The sequence below is a fragment of the Embiotoca jacksoni genome, unplaced genomic scaffold, assembly GCF_022577435.1.
Source record: "Embiotoca jacksoni isolate LCO1_2020_lvr unplaced genomic scaffold, fEmbJac1.0.p SCAF_37, whole genome shotgun sequence".
Classification (NCBI taxonomy): Eukaryota; Metazoa; Chordata; class Actinopteri; family Embiotocidae; genus Embiotoca; species Embiotoca jacksoni.
Window position 1 is genome coordinate 877,080 of NW_027185389.1, and position 23,630 is coordinate 900,709.

A 23,630-nucleotide genomic window follows, 5' to 3' on the forward strand; every position below is an offset into this window, starting at 1 on the left:
ACCTCTGGAGCATCGCGAACGTTTACAGCACGGAGCACATGAGGCGGCAGATGAAGCAGCACTACCTCGACGTGCTGCACGCGTGCGTTCAAGCAGGTGTGTGTGTGCGTGTATCTAAATGTCTGAAACATGAAACTGACCTCTTATCATCTAACCTCATGTTGTGTGTTTTTTTTTTTTTTTTTTTTTTTGTCCTTCCTGCTGCAGGCCAGAGTGACACCTGCAGGAAGAAGTACGGGGAACATCAGCACAGAGAAAACAGCACATTCACGAGGGATGCAGGGAAGGACACGACGAGGACGAATAAACCACAGAGGCAGCGGAAAAGCAACGGCAGAGCGAAGTCTGATGTCGTTCTTCCAAAAATAGTCAACAGATGACAGATATGACGGAGAATGGTTGTGATCTGTTGAAATTTAGTGACCGATCTTTGTATCAACACCTGCTGAATTATTATTAAAAAAAACAAATATTTACATATGACTTAACATTTCCATACCGTACAACTGTGTGCTGTCACAGACGTATAGTATTTTTCATATTCAGCACACATCATTTACATGTTCCTTATTCAGGTTCCTTATTCAGGTTCTATCTGTCAAATCTTATACACATCATTACCGGTGATATAACTTTTATTTGGGGCTTTATCGAGTATAAAACTTAACCTCTTTTTTTCTTTTTCATCAAAAAATATTATTAAACGATTTAGTGGCTCTACAGCGATGATTGTAATTTTTTTCGGTTTTAATTTATAAGCGAGTCATTCATTTTAAAATTGTGCTCTGCGTACTAATGATCTATTTCAATACCTACATTAATTAGATTTTTCTGTCCAGGAAATGAGACATTGAAGGCAACTTTAATCGATTACCTCTATAAATTAAAAAAAAATTTAAAAAAAAAAACTTGTAGCAACTTTAAGTGTCTTCAAGACATTTTTCTTCCTCTAAATAAGATTAAAACCAGCTTCAACGTCTGCGTCGCTTTGTTTATATATTTCGATAAGCCAATGAGCGTGCGACGGCGCCCATTTTGTTTCATCGTCATCCCAAGGCGCGTGCTCTTTGACCCGCGAACAGCGCGCGAGCTCTGACGTCAGAAAGGATGAATTGCGTCCTGGAAGGAAACTGCGTAAAAGGTAGGAATGAACGAAAACTAGAGAAATATAACCATCGACTTCTGCGTAAGAATTGTTAGTTTAAAAAATAAATTAAAAAAAATAAAAATTGTAAACTAGAAAGCTACAACGAGCTCATAAAAGTCGTTTGATTTGGACCGAGCTAACGTAGCGCAGCTTGGCTAAAAGCTAGTTAGCTGAATTTTGAAAGGCAGCTTTGTAAAACTTTTTTTTTTTGTGTGTGTTTGCAGCTTTTGGAAAGGCTGTTCACGCCCTGTCACGGGTTGGAGACGAGCTGTGGCTGGATCCCATGCTCAAAGGGGTGAGCAACACCAGCTACTGCAAGGAAATAAGGACACAGGGGGGAAGTACTGTTCTTTACCAGGAACTAAACCGGCAGTTCTCGACATTATTGTGAATTAAAATTTCACGAGCACCTTTGTTGTGGCTCCTCCGCTTAAAAGTTCGTGTTGTGAAATGAACAGACGTAAAATGCATAAATAAACCGTTCAAGGAATGAATTTCAAAACTATAGTAAGACCGCACATAAAAGGGAAACTTTTCACAATTAGAAAATACACGTTGTGGTTTTGCTTTTTTTTTTTTTTTTTTTTTTTCCAATTTTGTGTTTATAACCAGATCATTTTCATTTAAACAATTTAAATGCACCTTTGTGTGCAGCTGAGCCAGAAACAATGATGTATTATTCCTAGTCTTTTTTTTTTTTTTGTCAGTGGTCATCTTTATCTCTGAAGAGGGTAGAGAAGTTTACAATCTACAACAATTTGGTCTAAAGACATTATTACTAAATGCAATATGAAACTTTTGCATGACAGATTTTATGCTTGTTCATAAATTTCACACAAGGCGAGATTCTGTTCTCAAGCTTTAATATTTTAATGGTTGAATTAAATTTGTACTTAGCGGATATATGTGAAACAAAAATAATGACCGCACTCTGTTGTTATAGGTGTATTTTATTGCCGTTGATTCATATTATTGTTTATGTATTTTCTCTAGATATTTCATTTTTATATTTAATTCAATTTGTTCACTTTTTCATATTTAATTTCCTAAATATCTCATGTTTTTTTTTTCTGCCTCTCAGGCACCAACGAGCCACATCTTGACTGAATCTCTCTTGTCTTTGTCTCCGGTTTAAAGCTGGCGCTGAGGTCGGTGAATTCGGCTCATTCTGCATATGGCTGCTTCTTCTTCTCGCCGCTGTTCTTCCAGCAGTACAGCCTGGAAACGGCAACAGAGCCGTGCAGTGAAACAATCAAATGCAAACTGGTCATGAAGGTATCTGCAGAGAGCTCAGAGAGACGTCGTAGTCAGTGGTGGAAGTCAAACAGCACTAGAAGCTGAACTATACAAACTGAACTCGGAAACACGGCACAAGCGTGACATCACAATCTCACTTTGAGACTCTATATTAGAATACCAAAGTACTGATTTTAACGAAAACATGTCTTGCTTGTTTTTCAGTCTGTGCTTCCACTCTTCCGGTGTTTGACCTCCATTGAGCGCAATGTGGAACGATGTCAGATATCAATCAGCCGTCTCAGTGACCGGGTGAAGATCCAGTTTTTCTGCAGACACGGTACGACATTTTGTTACATAAGGTAGTTGCAGCAAAATAAAAGAGTCAAGATTTCTATATATATATAAACAAATAATCATTATTTAAATGAATTTGCAAGGGCTCCAAAAAACTTGTTGAGATTTTTTTAATGTATCTTCAAAATGACCTGCTTTAACACTATGCTGCAGACGTGACATTACACATTGTGAACACTAGGTGGCGGTATGCTCCAAATATCCTCTCCACTTGTGTTGCAGGTATCACCAAAACACACAACGTCTGTTTCCAGGAGAGTGAGGCTCTGCAGGCAGTGTTTGCCTCACACCTCTGCCCCAATGTGCTGAAGGCTCCTGCCAGGTTAGCACTTTAATATTTAATTATCGAAGTAGAGCCACAACCTTGTAGTACACAATCAGCACATACAACTTCAAAGGCACCTATCTTTGATTGAATTAAACCCTTTTTATTACACAAACAAGGCCATGTTTGTCTCAAGGCTGAGAAATCCTTCTCTAACCTCTTTCCTTCCTTTCGTGGCAAGTGGATTTACTGTAAAATGAAATACATACTTGCTGACTGACAGCAGGATTTAGCAGCTCAGCGTATTCGAGAGAGAAAGTTAAATATTTTGTCCTCTGAGTTGACTCTGGGCTGTCAGATGGATTCCCGTGAAACACGCATGCACACAACCGGCAAGACTGACAAGGACATAAACAATAATAGACGTTTACAGTCTCAGGAAAACCATATCAGTCTGCATGTGTTTTGCTCTCTGTTTCTGCAGGCTTTTCGGTGATATGGTGATGCATTTCCCCGTGTATCAAGAGGAAATCACTCTGTCCACGACTCCTCTGAGAGTCAGTCTGAGAAATCACTATGAGGGGAGAAATGGTGAGTTTGTTGTTAAACTGTAATTCATGTCAAGTCCAGGTGACTCCCAGATATCGTACACTTGCTTGGAAGTTGCCGTTGCATCCACATGTGACATCCCATCCCGAAAGTGTAAATACCGCATATTTGAATTCTTCAACCACATTAAAACAAACAAACAAAAACAACAACTATCAGGCAAAGGCTGTTTGACTTGGACGTGCTTCTGTCACAGATCACACGAAGACAATGTGCACCGAGATGTCCTTACACCCCGACGAGTTTGACTACTTTCAGGTCGGCGTGGACTCGAACATAACCTTCTGTCTGAAGGAGTTGAGGGTAACACGGTTATTTATGGAGGCTCCTTTTTATCCTGTCACATGATGAGAATATTATGCGTGTGTGTGTGTGTGTGTGTGTGTGTGTGTGTGTGTGTGTGTGTGTGTGTGTGTGTGTGTGTGTTGCAGAGAGCTTGTGTGCGTGCGTGTGTCCAAGAGGTCATATTTCTGGTCCTGTCGTCTTGATACTCCCGAAGCATCTGTATCATTTTCACGTGAACTTTCCCCCCCACTGCTTCGACTCATCTTTATAGCAACGATAGTGTGACCGAAGTGATGCACCACTACATTAAAAAAAACAAAACAAACAAAAAAACAGTAATTAAAGCTACAAGTCGCACAAATTACAGGCTGCACGTTGCATGGTTTGAAACATTCAGGCCAAGTGGGAATGTGTTGGGGTTTAAGGGTTGGTAACTATTTATAATTTGAGTAACAGCAACTGGATCTTGGAGAAGTATAATGTAATTTCCAGAACAGCACGATGCAAAATTGGTTTGTTGCAGCGTCTAAAATAAACACCACCCCGGTTTTGAAATGCTTTGTTCTGGCTTGGCTCGGAAAACAAAGCAGAAGGATTTGGTCGGCCGGTTGGAAATTTGGATGAACGGTCCTCGAGTTAGTCCAGTTAATGAGACTTGACCTGCATTAACGCCCACAATTCGTGCCCCTAATGTCTTGGAATGTGTCTCCGGCATCCCGCTGGGAGGTTTCCTCATTAACCAGCCTAGTCCTGTCCTTGTCGGGTTCGGGTGGATTAGAAAGCCGGGCTTTAAGTTGTAGTCGTCCTCAATTTACTCTGGGATGGGTGTTTTTCTGATCGCAGTAAACCTGTCGTGACGTTACTCTCAAACCTTATTAGCTGTCTCGAGCATGTCTCCGTTTTTGTCCGTGAATTGTTGCTGCTTTGTCCTTCCAGGGTTTGTTGTCCTTTGCGGAGTCACATTGCCTCCCGGTGTTGGTTCATTTTGGAGCTGCAGGAAAGTAAGTTTCATTGTTATTGTGATTAGCTTGAGTGGCAGTCATATCTCCAGTTACAGAGGCTGTGTGGTGCCGCACAACAGGCACTCCAATCAGAGTGTGTAATTAACACCAGACAACCGCAGAATCCAATAAATGTTCACCAGTCATTATTCTACCGCATCATTTTAGTGACCAGTCAAGCGGAGCTTTTTCTATCGGCTGACAAAACAGTGAACGATAGAGTTTATCCATTAGTGCCACATTTCTGCTGTTTGCAGGCCCGTGTGCTTCTCTGTGGAGGACGTGGTCCTCGAGGCCACCGTGGTGCTGGCTACTCTGATCGACCCCGAAAGCAGGGGCCCCTCTCAGCCTCTGGAGCCCCGGGGCCCCACGACACCCAGGTACCAAACACTGCTGGCTGCAGCCACACTACATTTAATCAGCTATGCCCCTGAGCACAGCTGCACAGATAAGGGTGGGATTTTATTTTGACCAGGGCAGCGGCCTTGTCCCAGCTGAAATATTTGTAGGCCCAGTTTCTCAGACCTCGCCGAGGTGTGTCGCAGAGTATAATTGAATCTTCCCACAGAGCTCTACCTGAGCTTCTCCCCTGGCACTCAGTCCAGGCACTTTGCCCTCATTGGCTGTTTTTAGCCTCCTAAGAGGCATAGTGTTACAGCAGCCAGCCTTGTGTCTGTAACCGAGATAAATAGGGCAAGTGCAGGACATGCGGGGTTGGGTTAGCCTGTCAGTGTGACAGTCCGTAAGCGCCGTCTTCTCCACTACGCCGGCCTGCTTTGCTCGGCCGCTCTGCCAATGTCACCGTCCTGCTGTTTTGCTGGCTCTCTCACTTCCTTCGTATCACGCCTTGGGCTCCAGGTGGATCCCGTCACACCAGTCCCAGCAGGAATGTTCAACATCTGGGTCATTTGTAGCTCAAGTTTGCTCGCGCGCACTGCTTGGGTAGAAAACATCACTGACCTGATGAGCAGGCCCCTTAACGTCCTTCGCTCTGACATCAATCACTCGGCCTGTTTGTGAACACACGCAGTACATTTGTGTTATTCGTGGCACGCTCGAAACAAAACTTGCTCGCCTGCTGCCTCACGTGCCTTTTAGCGACAGAGCCTGAGGTTGTCAGGATATATTTTAAAAACCAGCTCTCTCTCTCTCTCTCTCTCTCTCTCGACTTCTTCCGGCTGCGTTTCTCATTACGTCTCTAAGAGCTATGAAATGCAGTGTGGTTACACGCATAGGGCTGCTTTGTTGTTCACTTTCCAATTTCATTGTCAGCTCATATGAAGCAGTTTGGCAGATTTAGTGTCAGAGTATAACTTCATTTCCTGGTTATTGCACACGTAGGCTATTGTAGGTTATTGCACGAGGGGCTCTCTGGCTTTATGGTAACAACTTTATTATTGGAAGCAACACAAGACACGAGATCAAAAATAAATGTAAATGTTTCCCAGAAGCATGTTTCCTGTCCTAAAAGATGCTGTTTTTTTTTTTTTATCTGTGTGGTGTTGTGTGATTATTCATCTCTCCCTATCTCCATGTCAGTGTGACACACACTTCTTCTCACCAGGCTCAGTGATAATAAACATGCTCATGAGTCAAATTTCACAGCCACGTATTGTGATTGCACCGTGTTTCCTGCTATGGGGCCCAATTGTTTCTCTTCCGTTATAGACGGGTGACACTGTTCAGCAAAATGACACTGCACACAATGTAAGGACTACTTTTACAAGCTCAGGGAACCGACCATTAACTCTGGGAAAATGACATAATTAATGGCCTGGCACGAAGATGAGCGCGTTGTGTGCGTTTCTAGGTGTGCAGATGCCGCTGCGGTGGATTTACGTGAAGCGCACGGCGACGAACCCCAAGATATTCCTGACGTGTCGGAGCTGGTGGCGTCCAGCCAGGGCAGCCCAATAATCAACCCACCGGGCCCGATGACACGTCTCTCTCCGGCCCACAACCCCAACGGACTCGGTGCACCCGACGAGGCCTGCGCCACTGCAGCGAATACTCCTGCTTCCGGCACGGTAAGAAGAGCTTCCCGTCGGGTTTTCATTTTCACTTGGCTCTCCACGTGGCTGCGTTTGTTCCCCGAGGCTCGGATGATCTACAGTCTCGACGGGTTGGATGGCATTAGGAAGAGCTAAAGTGCTTCTAGTGTTTTACTTGTGACCTCTGCTGGGAAATGTGCCCAGACGGCCATAATGCCTCACCACATGAGGCGCGGCTGAAGAAGCGGCAAGGTGACACCGGACGTGAGAGATGAGGAAGTCTGTGTTATCGTAATGGATTGAACACTCTTGTTAGAATCGAAGGTAAACGCAAAACCGCCTTTTGTTTTATTCCTCAACGGTGAATGTTTTGGTCTGAGAAACTTTGACATCATATTGATCAGTTTCTAGTGACCTCATCCAGCATCTTTTATTGCAGTGAGATTTTAATTGGGAAGAACAGAACATACGAAGACATCTACTTTTGAATTCTGTCATATAATTCCTAATATAATAAATGTGTACACGAACATGTCTCCTTTTTCCCTACAGATCTGCTCCCTCTTGTTCAGGGCCGTGACCTCGGAGCCGGACGATGATGATGGCCGTGCTGCCAGACTGCCTGTTCTGGCATGTTACAGTGACGGAGAGGAGAGTATGGAGGAGGAGGAGGAAGACTGTCCAAGAAGCCCTTCACTCTGAGAGCAGAGCTGGCACTTCTCCCTTTTTCATCTTGTGATGCTGCCAAAAGTAGGTTACAATAATCTTAAATCAGAATGAGAAGATCTAAATTATTATATTTAATGTATTTTTGCATTTTAAGTGGGTTTTTTAAGCACTTTTATGGCACGAACGTTGCTCGTTTCAGCTGTTTTCAAAGTGTTAAGCTTCCTGGCAATGTACTTATTTGTACAAAAAATGAACTATTTATTAAATGAGTTGTTTCGAGGGTTTCACTTTGTGATAAGGTAAAATTGTGGAATGTTCTCGTCTGTGAAAACACCACCTGGGCTCGAAGATGCCACACCTGCCTGTTCATGGTACCTGGTGGTCTGCCCAACGTCAGAGGAATGTGGGAGTACACAGAAACTGTACTCGTTGTTCTTCAGCACGATCTTTTTCTGGCCTGCGCAGCAGCCTGCCCGAGTCCAGTGAGTGTAAACACTCTGCATGCAGCGCTAAATGTGATAATGTCTGGATGGGAAAACGCAACCCTCAGGACAGGATGCAGCTTGCACCTATGAAGAAGAAGAAGAAAAAAAAAAAAACCACCTCTGCAATGTAGCGTTCAATACTCAAAAGCATGCCAGCGGCAGGCTTACACTTCAAATACAGCCATCAAATACAGAAGAATAATAAATACTATACTCTTTATTTAAATATTGTACAGATTTGAAAATGTTTTTTTTTTCTTTTTTTTTTTCTCCCCACAGAGCTTAGATCTGCATTGAACTGTACACCCAAAAATATATACAGACACATGCTCTGGTTGAAACAAAAGTCTGTTTGGAAGATGACGTCAGTGGGAAACGGGAGAGTGTCGGGAAGCAGGAGCCAGAAAAGCTAACTCTGTCGTACTAAAATGACTGCGAGATCGGCTTTGTAATTTCGTTAAGGCTGCTTAGATTGTCCTCAGTGCTTTGAACACTTAACAACTCACATTTTGACCCCGTCACTGCTCTGCCTGGATCCACGCCCCGTTTCAAAATGACACCTGACACTGCAGGCGCCGGTCTGAATTTGTCAGATTAAGCAGGGAAACAGTCCATTAGATGAGTGCAGATTGTAAACAGTGATCTGATCTCCGGGAGGATTTTTTTTTTTCCAAGCGTGTGATGGCTTTGTCGCTATTCCTAAACTCCTGACTTGAGTGCAGAGAAGCAGATTTCAGGAGAAAAAAAAAAAAAAAAGGTTCGACATACTGGAGGTGAAAAGACCTCGTGTTAAGACAGTAGGGCATGATGGGAAAGCTGTTGGGACTCTTATGGCTACTTGACAGGTTTTTAGGCTTTGTGCTCAGTAGCTGGCACATTGTGTGTGTGTGTGTGTGTGTGTGTGTGTGTGTGTGTGTTCAGGAAATGCAGACATGTTTCCCAGTATCAACGACACCCGATACAAGGCACATCATTAATAACCTTACACAAAATTTGCATTTCACAGAGAAGTCTTTCTTAAGTGAGGGGGAAAAGGGAAAAAAATAAAATGTAGAGTGCAAATCTAGTGATGTAACAGAAACATAAATGACCTTTTTTCATTTTTTTTTTTCACGTGAAACCTGCAGTAACCTGACGTAATGTGCCACTGGAGCTCTACGGCGGCAGGGAGAGAGACGGGAAAAAGCGAACGCCGATCGTGAACTAAAGCTACCGGTGATGCGGAGAACAATCCCACCGAAAAACAAAAAAGAAGTTACAAAAATACATTTGGTCACCTGACCAACGACTTCCACTGGCGTCGAGCTTCTTCAGATATGCTCCTTTTATAAGCTTTGTGCGTTTTAAGGCTGCGAGATCAATTCAGCCCAGTGGATATGGAGAAGTCTGGAGCCTTCACGTCCATTTCATGGACACGAATTACACACATCGATAGACACACTGACGAGCACATTCAACACACACGTAATCACAATCGGCAGCAGCTGTGAGATTAAAGGGAGGAGATCAGTTTGACCCAATATATCCTGTATATTTCAAGAGGCTTTTGAACTACAAAATACTTTTCCCCATTAAGTAACAAAACGTGTGCACCACTTGAATTGCACTGGTATGGAAAAAGGCAGCTGCCGCTCTTCTTCGTGAAATCTTGTTGGATCAATCTGCCCCCCGAGAAACTCGCCACAGAAAGTATAAACGTCACATTCCCACGCTTCACAAAACATCCCAGAACGACACACCGGTCGTATCAAACATACGTGTCCCCCCCCCCCCCGTGCGCTCGCATACAAAGGTTCCCAGCCCCTTTGAGGAAAAAAGGTTTTTCAAACTCCCACCGCGTCATCAGGAACATCCGCTCCATGTTCCCGTGCAAACGGTTTCCCTTCTCCACGCCGCTCGCAGACTCGCCCGTTCCCTTCCGGCAGCCCGGCGTGCCGCCACTTTTAACGCGCCTAACCGCCGACCGCCCTGGCTACGCCTCCCTCCGCCCCCGAATCCCCACTTCGTCCCCGCCCAGAAACCACCTATCGGAGACGGCCGACTTATCCCCCCGTCAGACAGGATGCTCGTCTCCAGCGTGCCCGCTGACTGCTGATCCGGGCCGATGGGATTATCCGCTGGAACGCTGCGAAAGATGCCAACACTGCAGCCTGGCCAAGAGGATGTCGGGGCCTCTGGTTTGCTTTATTTGGCCACTCTCTCTCTCTCTGATGTACACAATCGCAGAGAAGTAGGCATGAAGGATGTTTGTTTTTTTTGGGAGGAGGGGGTTGAAGAGGGGGATGGCCAGCTTAGGAGGGATGGGGAAGGGAGGGGAGGCGCTCAAAGCAGAGCAGAGCCCTGCGCATGAGGAGGGTGCATCAGTCCTTCATCCTGGCCAGCAGGAATCAAAGCAGTCCATCAGCTGCAGAGGCAGATGCTCCGTCCGTCCGTCAGTCCGTCCGTCTGTCACCGCTCCACACAAGACGCTAGTCGGTGTATTCTGCCACTATGGACAGCAGCACCGTGATGTCATCGGGCTTTCCTCCTGCACAGACAGGGAAAAAAAAAATACAAAACACGTGAGGACGGTTGCTCGGCAATGACGCCGTTTTTCTACGTTGCCGTTCCCCCCCCCCCCCCCCCTTTTTTTTTTTTGAACCGAAACGCTCACCTCGTACATTCAGACCATTGTCACAGGCAAACTGTGCAAAAGGGGACATGTAGTTGGGGTCGTACGCCAGCACGTGCGCCTGCTCTGCAATGCTCCGGGCCGTCTGCTGGATGCTCTCGTAGTTGGTGTTCTGAGGAGCGAAAAAAAAACAAAGCAGGAATTACGTATTTTTTTTTTTACATTCCAGACATATTTCTAAATTCACTTCCCACCTGCAGGCACACGGTTTGTAACTCACTTTGAGTTTCTTCAGCTCTTGCAGGATCATGTAGTCGGGCATGTTGTCGAAGAGGCCGTCGGTGGCGGTGAGGATGATGTCGCCCAGCTGGACGTCGAAGGAGGAGCTGTCCGCGGCGTCGGGGCTGCAGGTACACACACACACACACACACACACACACACACACACGATGAAGCGTGCATGCTGTAATTAACTAAAAAGACGAGCATCAGCGAGGCGGCGACCGCATTAATCCCTCTTGTTTAACTGTCCCGTCTGACCTGATGGATCACTCTGAACCACTAACCCAGTTTACCGACAGCACAATACTCTACTCGGTGGCAAAATGCGCTAATATGGCTTTGAAAGCTCAACTCCCGTTTGCTGCTGATCTCTCACTTTGGCAACAGGAACATAATCATGTGTCGCAGGACGGGGATAAATTCGGGGAATCGTCACGTGGGTTTTTTGGAAAGGACAGTCCGGTCCAATAAATGGTGCTTGCCTTTACCTTTACACAGAGGCAGGAACCGAGTCCGTCTGCCAAGTGTCAAGTTTGCTTCTTGGAAGATGCCCTTAAGCCCTCCCCCCACCCCGGGCTAGACACGAATGTTATTCATTGCAAAGTGTCTGGACTGCATCCCAACAGGCCTCCAGGAACAGCCTGTCCCGCGCAGCTAAAACTGCACTTCACATGGAAAATCGACAGGAGAGTGGTCAGACCCTGCACGCGATGCATTATGGGTAGGCGCAGTTGGATTCGGTTTGAAACGTCTCCTCTATACTCATCATTGAAAAGAACCGGCCTCACTACAGTCGCAGGACTGTTGTTGGTGCACTTCAGTTTTGACCCTTGAGCTCCCTCCTACGTTAGTGATCTCCGGATCGGAGGCTTAATCTGCTGTTTGCGCTCAGTGTAAATCACTCCCGAGTAAATCCCTCGACTGAATGACTGAAATGCACAAATTAAAAACGAAGTATCATTTCAATAACTGCTGGAACTCATAATGCGTTGGCTGACGCTGAATTGAGGCTGTTTACAAAAAAAGAGAGACAACAACTCAGCGGTTCGTTTGGGTTCATCCGCAGTTCATCTTTCATTAGTTTTTTTTTTTTTTAGAAACACTTTTAAGAGGCTCAAACATAATCTGCGCGAGTCAAGATGAGCAAGTGAAAAGGTGGCTGAGCCGGCTGGTGCAGGATCGGCTGCGGACCCATCAGACCACACAAGACTTTGACCCGCGCAAGAGGGAGCGCTTTGGCAAACGTCCAACATCGTGCACTCCACTGACGGCTACTGTGCTGCTGCTGCTGCTGCTGCTGCTGCTTTGGCACGCCGCGGCAACGAGACACAGCAGCACGTGTCTCCCCCCCAACCTCCCCCTCCCCTCCCAAACCCCCCACCCCGACACGGTGTGACGCTGCAGCTCAACACAGCACAGTCGCCACATTCACCGTTCAGACTCTGCTGCATGCGAGTGAGGCCCACAAAATGTTCTGCGGTTCGTTACAGCTGAGCGCCTTTGTTAAGTCTGTATTGTCGAGGATTTGTGTGCGTGTGTGTGTGAGGGGGGGAGGGAGGGAGGGAGAGAAGGGGGAGGGGAGGGGAGGGGGCTCCTCTCCATCGACTATTCACCGCCCGTTCGGGTGTCTCACCTGTCGCTGAGGACGGCCCCCTCGGCCCCCGGGGGAGCGATGGACAGCTGGAAGGGCGTGTTGAAGTAGTGCTGCTGCTCGTCCGAGCGGTGCACCACCTCCCCTCCCCGGACCACCAGGAAACCCGAGTCTCCCAGGTTGGCCGTGTGCAGCTGGTGACTCTGCCGGTCCAGAACCACGATGCAGGCCGTGCTGCTACCTGCAGACGTAAACACAAACACACGCAGACGTTTCTTTTACATTTCAATGCAAACGGTTGAGCAAAAGATTTGAAATATCCTCAAAAAAAAAAAAAGAAATCGGGGGTTCGATGCACCACAGGAATTCAAAGCTTACCGAAACACAACTGCAGGAACGGATGTATTAAAATAATTTTGTTCTATTTTAAAATTAGAACAGATAAGTTGATTTAACAAAGAGGCCTCTGCGGATTTATCTGGACAGAAATCCCTCTGACGGCTCATACGCAAATCTTAATCAAGTGGTATAATGGTAATACTTCCGTGCCTGGATGTCTGGTATTTTATTCATTCATAAGTGCTTTTTTTATATATATATATATATTATAATGTATATCTAATAATAATATATTTACTTAGTGTGCATTTTCCATTCATATTCTTTTTTTTTAATTTTTTGTAATTTTTATTTTTTTACAATCGTGTGAAAGCTCTTGTTCAGCTTGTTCCAAGAAGAAGAATTTGCATTTACGCTGCAAATGTTGGTCCATCAAAACTACTACGAGCTTAGGAGATGACTTGATGGGAAAATATGTATCTGGAGTGCATTTGGGAAGCCGGTTAAATGAGGTTCGCCTGAAACACACAAACCAAACGACTCCACAGTCAGCCCGGCGGTTTTTGAGAGGAGTTCAACCGCGTGTTTGCGTTGGGAGTTGTGATGAAGAGGAAACCTGAGCCGGCGGGCGGGCGGACGCCCGTGCGGCCACACCCTGCTGGTGATTCATCCGGCAACACCAAAAATATGCTCTCTGGAATCAACCTTAAAAAAAAAATAAAAAATAAAACTCACGCACTGTGACTCACTCCTCTCTTTCTCTCCAGCCAGCACAATTACACAAGCTGCCGACCTCAAGAACATTCCCCCCTCGGCCGTAAAAAAAAAAAAAAGAAAAGAAAAAAAGAGCTGCACAATACCGTGTTGTTTCCCACCCCAGCGTACATGTGATAACGGGATGGAAAAGTACTGACGACTGCGCCCGAGACCGAGATCTTGTCCCGGCGACTCATCCAGCTTTGTTATCGGGAAGCGGGGTGCAGCGAAGGAGGAACAAAAAAAACAAAAAAAAAAAGTGAAGGGAAGTGCATCATGGGGGCAGGTTGGGACTCGGGACATTCCCTCGGACTTTTCTTGATGAGTTCTGGCTGTTCTCTGACTCATGATGCAAAAAAAAAAAAAAAAAAATCTCTATCCAGCAACAAACAAGCAGTCCAGCTCAGAACCAAACCACATGGAAAATGTGCTGTTTTCTATTAGTGCTTAAAACCTACCGTCCCGTAAAGTGAGACACAACGAGCGGGAAAGTGTGTAGTTGTAAGAAAACATATTAACTTACTACATAGGATAAAAAAAAAACAACAACAACAACAACAAGCAGCTGTGTATGAATAAAGAAGAAAGGATGATCTCGTGTTCGGGTACCACAGATGAAGACGTGGCGTCACTCACCCAGGAGCGGCACTTTGTTCTGCAGCAGCTCGTAGTAGCTGGTCGTCAGGACGCCCACGGGGTTGCTGGGTACGAAGCGTCCCTCTTTCACCAGCCTCTCGCACGTCTTCATCAGTGTGCCTGAAAACTGCGACGGGTCCACGCCGTAGTCCCTCCAACCACCGACTCCGTCTGCCACACCTAGAAAAAAAAACAACAACCACAAGACAAGGTGCTGATTAATGATCGGAAGTACTTATTGGCCCTTAATTACTGCTAATTCTTTTAATTGTGCGACCCGTTTAATCCCCTCGGGGGGAGGAGGAGGAAACTAACTGTTCCCATTAAGGCGATAAAAGATTTCGAAGTTTTTTTTTTTAAACGAGCGCTTGAAATACAGATATCATTTCTGACATTCTTCAGACTCGTTTCCAGCGAGTGAGACGAAAAGACGATGATGTGCAGCTGCTCGATGAGGAAACACGACGGGGCGCTTAGAGTGAGATGCAAAAAAAAAAAAAAAAAAAAGGACATCGAGTACAGGAAAAGAAAGACGTCGATAAGACAAAGGAATTGTCACAAAATGTACAAATGAGTTGTTGCATATGGATATCCTTGTTGCGTATTTGCTGTAATTCAATGCATTTAGCCTACAAATATGAATTCCCTCTTCTAAAAAGCTTTGAATCTGTACCGTACCCTTCCTGAAATGCATGAAATCCATAATCGAAGCCCTCATAAACTCAACTTGTTTTGTTTCAGTAAGAGCTCCCATTCCCACGAGACCCTTCGGTCCAAGATTTTTATTATTTTTTTTTTTTTCTTTCCTAGAAAGGAAACTTTTAGTCTGGTCGCTCTCGGGGGGGGGGAGACAACGCAGGGCTGCAGCTCTGCTGACCATACAAGGATGGCCCGCTGCTTCTCCTCACCCGGAGCGGAGAAACGAGCCGACACACAACAACTCTGCAAGTAAACCCCCCCCCCCCCCCCCCCCCCAAAAAAAAAAACACCTGGATCACAGACAACCAAGTAGAGCTGCACAGATGCTGCAAAAGGTTGTTTATGTCGGATCAAGGCCTCTTAGTCGTTTTAATACCCCCCACCCACCCACCCACCCACCTCACCCTCCACCCCTAGTAGAGCAGATTTTTTTTTAAAAGCCTGCATTGGTTTTGATTTCTTAAAAAGGTGCTGGTGAGGGATCCATTCTCCAAACAATGGGAACCCAGAGGAGTCACAGAGAAGATGATGCAGCAGGGTGTCGCAGGTAATTAACAGAACAAATGGACAAATCACAATCATCACTCTGAGGGCGCTTCCGTGCTGAACTGTGCTTCTTCTTGTCCCAACAAGATTTTGATCACAGCGTGCCTTAAGTAACCCCCCTTGTTGTGCCGGGGCGTCTGAGGGCTTGACCTTTGACCCTCCCGCCGCTAACGTGTAGTGATGTCGCATCGCAACGTTTTTCCACACACACACTCACCCAAAACATCGGCGGATCTGTGTCGGGCGATGAAACACGCGTCGTCCCCGTAGCACATCCCTTTCTTCAGGATGCCTTTGCGGACATCCTTGCCGAAGCCGCAGCTCGCCGTCACCAGGCTGTAGTCGCGGCTGTCCGTCTGAGAAAGTCCGCCGATGACAGCTCTGGCCACGAGTCTACCGTACGACAGCACGGACAACATCACCCAACACACCGGCTCCCACCGAAACAAACCGGCCAAGCCAGCAGCAGCAGCACCTCCTCCTCCTCCTCCCTCCTCCTCGCTTAGCCCTGCTAGGTTGCTAACCGTGGAGATGCGCCGCCGCCGACTACAACGCGACTTCCAGCACGCGTAGTACAAAAAAAAAAAAAAAAAAAAAAAAAAAAAGCAGCCTTCCGCTGATGTAACGCAAACACCGCCTCGAGGGGGAAGCTCCACTCCCGCTGCGTAAACGAGAAATATAAAAAGAGAACTTTCAGCGAGATCAGTCGCCTCTTCCGCTCCGAGAGACCCGCGAGTGCTGCTCCTCGGCGGCCATGCTGCCACTTCTTCCGAGACGCTACATAACACTGGAGCAGCTGCTCGCGGCCTCGCGCCACACTCTCCGCTCCGCTCGCGCGGTCTTGTGACCGCTCTGACGTCAGAGGGCATATTACGCAATCTGCGTTTCCTAATATGGAAATATCACATGCGGGCGAACTTTTCTCTTGTTTAGACGTAATGAAACTATTCGTGGATGGGTTTTGTGTGGAGATGTATTTTTTTTTTTTTATATGGACAAAAATTTGCTTTTTTTTTTTTTTTTAAAAGCATACAAATGAACATGGTACATACAAATAAACTGAGATATTCCAATGTGGGGACCATAATCAAGAGAGAACAGCCAAATTCTGAAATAAAAAAAAACTCTTTTCAAAAAAAGCCTTTTCATACACAATGTCACACATCTTGGATTATATTCCCCTTTCCCCAGATGAAAAGGACTTTGATGCAGTCTTGTCCCCCCCTTGTGGATATTGGTGGCCTTTTATTCATGAAGTCTTTTTAAGCAAACATTACAGTTAAAAACTTGCTTTTCAGTTTGTGTTATTTGAAATGTTTTAGAAATAAATAACATTCACAAACCAATTTCCCCCTAAAATACACTCAAAGTTTATTAGAAAGATTTAGACATTACAAGAGTGCTTCTTAATTCATTTAATTTAGCACGAGACGTGTTTAAAAATGGGATGCAGTGTAGAGTCAATGTTTCATGACACCGACGGTAAATAAACTGTAAATAAAGTTTACAGAAGTAAACAGGTGTTTGTGACTTTCCCCTTAATTTTATAGCCATTAATGACCATTATTGACAGTGAGAAAAAGATGACGAATGAATTAACGCAAGGAAAAAAAAAAAAAAAAAACTTGGAAAAATTGTGCACAGCTTCAAACAAGGCATTCCTGTGCATAAGTAGCCGTATTGTTACATTTTTCCTGATTGAACAGTCATGTGTGGCAAAGACTAGCTGCAAAATGGAGTGCAAAACACCTGAGGTTTTCACGGTGACATATCAATTTACCCCCTGTGGACAAAACAACAAAATATTTTGCTTTCATCGAGTAGGAGTGGGTATCTTTTCAGTATTGGCAGCATGAAGGATAACCGATCCTTCGAATGCAGAAGACGAAAGCAGAACAGAGGAGTGAGACCATTTGTTCCCCCACCCGCTCCCTCATTTCTTGGCTTGCTTGGTGACCATGTTGCGGGGGGGAGTCACAGGACGGCTGCCGTTGGGCTTCTTCTTCTCGGCTGGTTTCAAAATCTACAAGTGAAAAAAAAAAAAAAAAAAAAAGAATATTAATTGTGATACCTCCAAAATACTGCACAAACATTACCCAAAGGAATTTGAGAATCCAATTCAACATTTGGGCATTTAAGATGGCTTTTTATATAAATAAAACAATTCATGTTTGGGTGTTTTTCACATTTTTTTTGCCAACAAAATGTAGTGCGACACTTTTATAGACTGTCTTTGTTGGATATGAATACGTTTAAGTTTGTTGCTCGTTGGATGCTAATACTTCCTTGTCTTTCCAGACAGGTCTGCTGCAGTGACCGTTTGACTGGAAGGACTACGGGCCAGCCGAGGAGGAGAAGAAATCAAATACCAGAGAACTTTATCTTAAAGAAGAACGTTGCTCCTCGAGTGGAGGGCGCTGCTGCAGAGAGATGGTAATGACAGATAGCTCAAGTAACGGCTTAGTTGGTATTTTGCACGTTCTACCGGGTCCTCCCTCGGTGGACTGTTTTGGCAGTTATCCTGCCGTGCTTTCATGTGTGCCGATTACAGGTCAACAAAACAACTTTGGCCAATGTTGTCAGTAAATGATATCAAGAATCAGAGCCTGTCAGGGGCAAAAGAAAAGAAAAAGGAATTTATTGGTGGATTTAAATTGCGGCCTGTTTCATAGCTGCTGGCTTAATATTGAACCAAAATTAAGGGCAAATATTGTCTGTGTGGAAAAGCACTTAAGATAGTTTTCCTTTAAATAACGTGTAAAATAGAAAAGAAATGAACTAATTATCAAAAGTTATCAACAGCCCGTGGTGAAGCTGTGAGGTCAAAGGTTAGAGGAGTCAATCGCCGACATTTCTTCAACAATTTTGCTCCATTTTTTTTTTTTTTAACCTGAAGCACTCACAAAATAAACCCTCAACACGATGCTGAAGTTAGTTAAAGGCCCGGGACACGCTGCCTGTGTGTGTGTGGTGTGTGACAAATGTGTAACGTCTTGGTTTTCATCTTGGCGGCCGTGTTAACAGGTTAGAGCTGCGACACCGTCACGGCTCGCTGCTGCAGCTCGTTATCTGGAGTTTTGGCGTCTCGCTTATTTTTCACACTTGACACGTACAAGTTAACAGAAACATAACAGATCTGTGATCACATGCGCAACATACAGTCGTAACAGAAAGCCAATGTGCGCAGTGTGCTCTCTCTCCGTGTCTGTCTTACTGTGTGTGTGTGTTTCTTGCTCTGAATGAGGGTTAGCAAAAAAAAAACAAACAAAAAAACACGCGAGTGCTTTTTGGTTACAACTCATCACTTGTTGGAGGCCAGACATTCGATTACTGATGGTCACCGTCCAAAAAGAAACTCGACATGGAAAGACAGAGCTGGCAGTAACAAGACACGCCGGCGCACCAACGCACAAGCGAGCCGAGGCACGCCGTGCAGGCAGCAGGTGTGTCACCGGGCGTAACACTGTTCAATGATGCAAATTTTTTTAGCTACGTAAACAAAAAGGCACGTTACCTGAAAGGAGCACATGAGAGTCTCATCCACGCTCATCATGGCACCGGCGTTGTCGAACTCCCCACAATAGTTGGGCGCCGAGAACAAAGTGACGAGCTGCCTCTTTGCAAAGAATTCGTAGCCATCTTCAACAACCTGAGAGGTAATAATAATTAAAAAAAAAAGAGAAGACAGGTTTACACATTTCAGAATTTCACATCTTTAGTGATCTGCCACTTCACGCCGTCCTGTTTCTGTTGGCAGTGACAAGAGGGGGATTGAGTTTACCTGATGGGCGCGACAGATCAGATCCAGGTCGTGCTTGTGCAGGAACTTGGCGACCACCTCTGAGCCGAAGGTGAACGACACACCTCTGTCGTTCTCCCCCCAGCCCAACACGTCCTTGTCCGGATCCGACCAGAGCAGGTCGCACAGCAGACCCTGGTCGGGCACATCGGTGGGGCGCATGATGCGTCTGATCTGCTCCATGGACTGAAGGTCAGGTGACAGTCCTGAGTGGGACAAAGTGCAAATAAACACGCGGATAATTGAGGTGAGGACGCAATACAAAGACAAATAAGAGAGGCTGACGTCAAAGCTAGAACGCTTTGACGCACAGTGGAGATAAAAAGAAAAAAAAAAGTGTTAAAACATTATAAATCATTAACAAATTCTGCCTCTCAAAATGTTGTTAAAAAATATATTTTTTTAAAAAACACCTCCGTGGCAGCAAAAGATCTTCTCATCCACGATGGCTGCGATAGGGAGGCAGTTAAAACAGTCCGTGAAGGTCTTCCAGAGTTTGATGTTGTACCTTCGTTTACCTGACAAATTAAAACAAAGACAGTACATTTAAATTTCTCATTATCGTACGTGCAAGTCTCCGTTAAACAGTAATATAACACACAAGAAGTCTTATGTGACGACCAAAGGGGTCCAAAATTTTGCATTTAACACACAGACCCAAGGTTACGTAATAAAACACAACGGACCAGACGACCTAAATTGTGAATCCAGGCGTACACTTTCAATCATTAAATTAAATACACAATACTCACACTCGTCATAGAAACCATATATTCTGTTGATTGAAGCACACTCGTGGTTTCCCCTCAGCAGGAAGAAGTTCTCAGGGTATTTGATTTTGTACGCCAGCAGAAGGCAGATGGTTTCCAGGGACTGCTTCCCCCTGTCCACGTAGTCGCCCAGAAACAGGTAGTTGCTCTCCGGAGGGAAGCCGCCGTACTCGAACAGCCTCAGCAGGTCATAGTATTGCCCGTGGATGTCACCTGCAGGGGAACAAAGCAAACGCGTCTTAAAACTTCAAAAAGGCGACAGAAGCATTTTTCAACCGCGGCCCGCCAACGTTTGGAGACGTCTTTTAAGTCTCTTATTCAAACGTACTTTTATCGGAGAGCCTCTACTGATTTTAAGCGATCAATTATGATTTATTTTATACCCCGCTTTAATTTGTTTCTATGGTTGTTTCATACGATCACTGTTGTTAAGACTTGATAGAATTCACTTGTTTTGTTTTAACGTCTGATTTTACGTGACTTGAGTTTAGAAAAGTGCCATACAAATAAATGAACTTAACTCGCAATGCATTTTGCCATTGGCGTAAAAATCTGACACATTTCTTTCTTTTTTTTCGCAGTGACACACAACAAATACTCTTTCACCCACCGCAGATCTTGAGAGGGGCCTCCAGCTCCAGAAGAATGGGCTGGCTGAGGAAGATCTCCCGGGACTTGAGGCACAATCCACGGATCTCATTCTCCTGCAGCTGCACGTTCTTGCCCGGCTTCGCTCCTCTGACTGCACCGGGAGACAAAAGTCGGGCTGAAATAATAGTTAAAACATTTGTTCCTGCGAGGACCGCCGGCGACGCCTGGCACGGCGTCTCTCTCAGCTGTGAGCCGCGCCACGATGCGCAGTGTACGGGTGTTCGTACGGCGAAGGCAGCTTGTGGGGTTTTATTTATTTATTTATCTGAGAGTGTCCTTCAGGCTTCAAGACAGCAAAAAAATAACGTCACAAACTACAAAACGTCGATGGTTAATTTCCACGATCAGCTGAAGTTATCCGCCTATATGCTGATTTATATTTTTTTATTTTTATTTATTTATTTATTTTTTAAGGTAATAGCGTCAGCTTTCACTTACCTTCTAACAGCCGTTGGATGATACTGTCTATGTTGAGCTTGTCAACATCGGCCATCGCGATCGTCCGTGTTAGTTTAAAGTCGACAAAAGATTTCTGGCGTTTTAACACACTTTCTGAAAGCTAGCCCGCTAAGCTGTCCTAGCATCCGGCTAGCTCCGCTGGTTCTCCGGCGAAAGGGTAAATCTTATTTGGGGTGACCCCCCCGCTTACCGTTCAGCTGCTCGTTTCGCACTTTTCACGAACTAATAAATCTTACTTAGGCGTCGCCGTTTTAAAAAAAATATTCTGCATCCAAATGTTGACAAACGAGGGCTGAAGAAGTAACTTAGCCGTGAGCTAGCGGTGGTGTCCCGTCCTCTTGTTTTTCCTCTGCCGCACCTTGTACAGCCTGTCAGCTGCTTCAAGGAGGCTGCGGGCCAAAGCTGCCGCCGCTGGCGGCCCGCTGCTGCCCCCTACCGCACCGGATGGAGAACGACAACTCCTCCCGCGCAGCAGGGGAGGCGCAGGTTGCAACTCTGATCGTGTTGTTTGCTGTTGAAAATGTTGTACTTTTTTTTAAATTTTTTTTATTTTTTTAAAGTGTCTGAATTAGGATAGAACTAAAAAAAAAAAAAAAAAAAAAAAAAAAATTCTTTATTTTGTTATTTTTTTTTAAGTTTGAGATGGAAAGATTTTTTTTTTTTAAATCTTTTTGGGCGGCACGGTGGTGCAGTGGTTAGCACTGTCACCTCACAGCAAAAAAGGTTCCGGGTTGGAATCCGGTCCTGGGCCTTTCTGTGCGGAGTTTGCATGTTCTCCCTGTGCTTGCGTGGGTTCTCTCCGGGTTCTCCGACTTCCTCCCATCATCCAAAAACATGCACCTCAGGTCAGGTTACCTGGTCGCCGCGCTAGTGGCATCCTGCTGCAGCATCTCCCCCCTGAGAGCCCCCCTGCTGTAGTGAAGAAATTTCCCCTCGGGGATTAATAAAGTGTATAAAATAAAAAAAAATAAAAATAAAAAAAAAAATCAGCCTAAATGTGAAAAAGAAAAAGATAAAGGAAATTCAATAAATGAAGAACTATCCTCTGAATTGTAGACAAGAAGCTGAAAAATAATGGAAGAGTTTTGTCTTTAAACGGGAGGAGATGGAGTCAATACGCAAAGTGAAATGTGATTTTAATCCCTGTGTTTACAGGAAAATATATCTGTCTGAGTTTTACACTCTCTCCCCCTGCTGGTTATGATTTGTACTCGCTTGATCATTTGACTCGTGATGTCTTTTTTCCTCTTAGGTGTAGCTGCTTTGGTCTGAGTGAGTGGAAACCAATAAAAGGAGGAGCATGGACATTGGTCCTTTCTGTAAGTCCTCCTTTCTGCAGACTTTGCCTGAGGGAATTACCCAAAGTTCATAGCAAAATAAATGGAATATTTTTAGACTCTTTTGGCTTTGTTGGGACTCTTGAGTCTTTTAGGGGTTTTAACAGTGAAGGATAAAAGGTCACTTTAAGAAGCCAAAGTCTTCCCTGCTGAGCTCAGATCTATCTTTAGTTTCAGTGCTCAAACTTGGCTTTAGTGCCTTTGCTTGCTGACTAATTACTTCATTTCTGACTAACTGAAGATGACTAACTGATTTTCTTCCATCTTATGTTTCAAATTTTTCCGAGAACCGCAGGATGGATGATGTGAATGATGGACGGGAGCTTCGGGGACTTCAGAGCGTTGCTTCACCATCATCCTCATCAACGGGTAATTTACAGAATATTTAATGCGACGCTGTAAGTTTTCTTTGCTGAGCAGCAGGAACAGGTGGTTATTTACAAGATGCTGTTTAATTGTATTTGCAGATGTGTGAGATAAGCCGAAGATCGGACCAACGTTATTGTTGTACTTATCACGTTACTTGGACGATTCACCAACAGAGAGAAGCAAGCAGGGGAGAACTGGTGAGCGTCGTAGTGCCTCTTGGGTTAATGTAGTTTATTTAGAGACATTATGAGTCGCCCAGATGACACAAGTACTCACTGCAGAGCCAAATTTACGAGGCGGCGAGAAGTCCCACATCGTAAGGTTAGAGTTAGGACTAGTTAAATGACAGTAAAACAGCCAATCACAGCAGCGCACACTGAGTCAGGGTGGAGCTGGACCCGTTTGTAAAAAAGACCATAATATCCCAAGAAAATGTAACAGTACACCAGCGTTTAAATGCTGAAGTTCTGGCCCACTTCAAACACTTAAGAAAACACTGTCTAGCCAGCAATAGGCCTCCATTTATATTCAAACACTTAAAGAAATTTGCTGCAACAATAACACTGCTGGGTTTCACTTTTTTTTTTACAGCTGCACAGTCAGCAAAGGACTGAAACACAAATAACCATACAGCTAATACATTTTTTAGTGACGATAGATTTTCTCTGCTGCAGTATGGGAAGTAAAGCCACCAACAAACAAAGATTGGCCTCCATCTTTAAAAGTTTCAGTTGTATTCG

The 23,630-nt window shown here is 44.9% G+C and overlaps 3 protein-coding genes and 1 long non-coding RNA gene across 5 annotated transcripts; 2 read left to right on the plus strand and 2 right to left on the minus strand.

Moving 5' to 3' along the window:
- Positions 1–860: 860 nt before the first annotated feature.
- Positions 861–8,172, plus strand: rad9b (RAD9 checkpoint clamp component B). The gene is made up of 10 exons (XM_069166187.1): positions 861–1,442; positions 2,285–2,422; positions 2,609–2,723; positions 2,963–3,062; positions 3,490–3,596; positions 3,811–3,917; positions 4,836–4,900; positions 5,158–5,280; positions 6,711–6,927; positions 7,444–8,172. Exons 1-10 carry the CDS (start codon positions 1,431–1,433, stop codon positions 7,591–7,593), a joined length of 1,134 nt encoding a protein of 377 aa, XP_069022288.1. The 5' UTR covers positions 861–1,430; the 3' UTR covers positions 7,594–8,172.
- A 70-nt stretch (positions 8,173–8,242) lies between these two features.
- Positions 8,243–16,745, minus strand: pptc7a (protein phosphatase targeting COQ7 a). The gene is made up of 6 exons (XM_069166186.1): positions 15,723–16,745; positions 14,261–14,440; positions 12,572–12,770; positions 10,937–11,060; positions 10,699–10,828; positions 8,243–10,572 (listed from the first exon to the last, which is right to left on the minus strand). The coding sequence occupies exons 1-6, from the start codon at positions 16,372–16,374 to the stop codon at positions 10,514–10,516; spliced, it is 1,344 nt and encodes a 447-aa protein (XP_069022287.1). The 5' UTR covers positions 16,375–16,745; the 3' UTR covers positions 8,243–10,513.
- Positions 16,746–16,905: 160 nt separating this feature from the next.
- On the minus strand, positions 16,906–21,569 carry ppp1cc (protein phosphatase 1, catalytic subunit, gamma isozyme). Of its 2 annotated transcripts, none has more exons than XM_069166188.1 (7): positions 21,164–21,569; positions 20,685–20,840; positions 20,057–20,287; positions 19,718–19,822; positions 19,287–19,510; positions 19,020–19,154; positions 16,906–17,528 (listed from the first exon to the last, which is right to left on the minus strand). In XM_069166188.1, exons 1-7 carry the CDS (start codon positions 21,216–21,218, stop codon positions 17,439–17,441), a joined length of 996 nt encoding a protein of 331 aa, XP_069022289.1. In that variant the 5' UTR covers positions 21,219–21,569; the 3' UTR covers positions 16,906–17,438. The 2 variants fall into 2 exon arrangements, with proteins under 2 accessions (XP_069022289.1, XP_069022290.1); XM_069166189.1 differs by having other exon boundaries at positions 20,685–20,816; positions 21,164–21,568.
- Positions 21,570–21,821: 252 nt separating this feature from the next.
- Positions 21,822–23,400, plus strand: LOC138208286 (uncharacterized). The gene is made up of 3 exons (XR_011179079.1): positions 21,822–22,503; positions 22,817–22,890; positions 22,989–23,400. It is a non-coding gene; the product is annotated as an uncharacterized lncRNA (long non-coding RNA).
- The last annotated feature ends 230 nt before the right edge of the window (positions 23,401–23,630 follow it).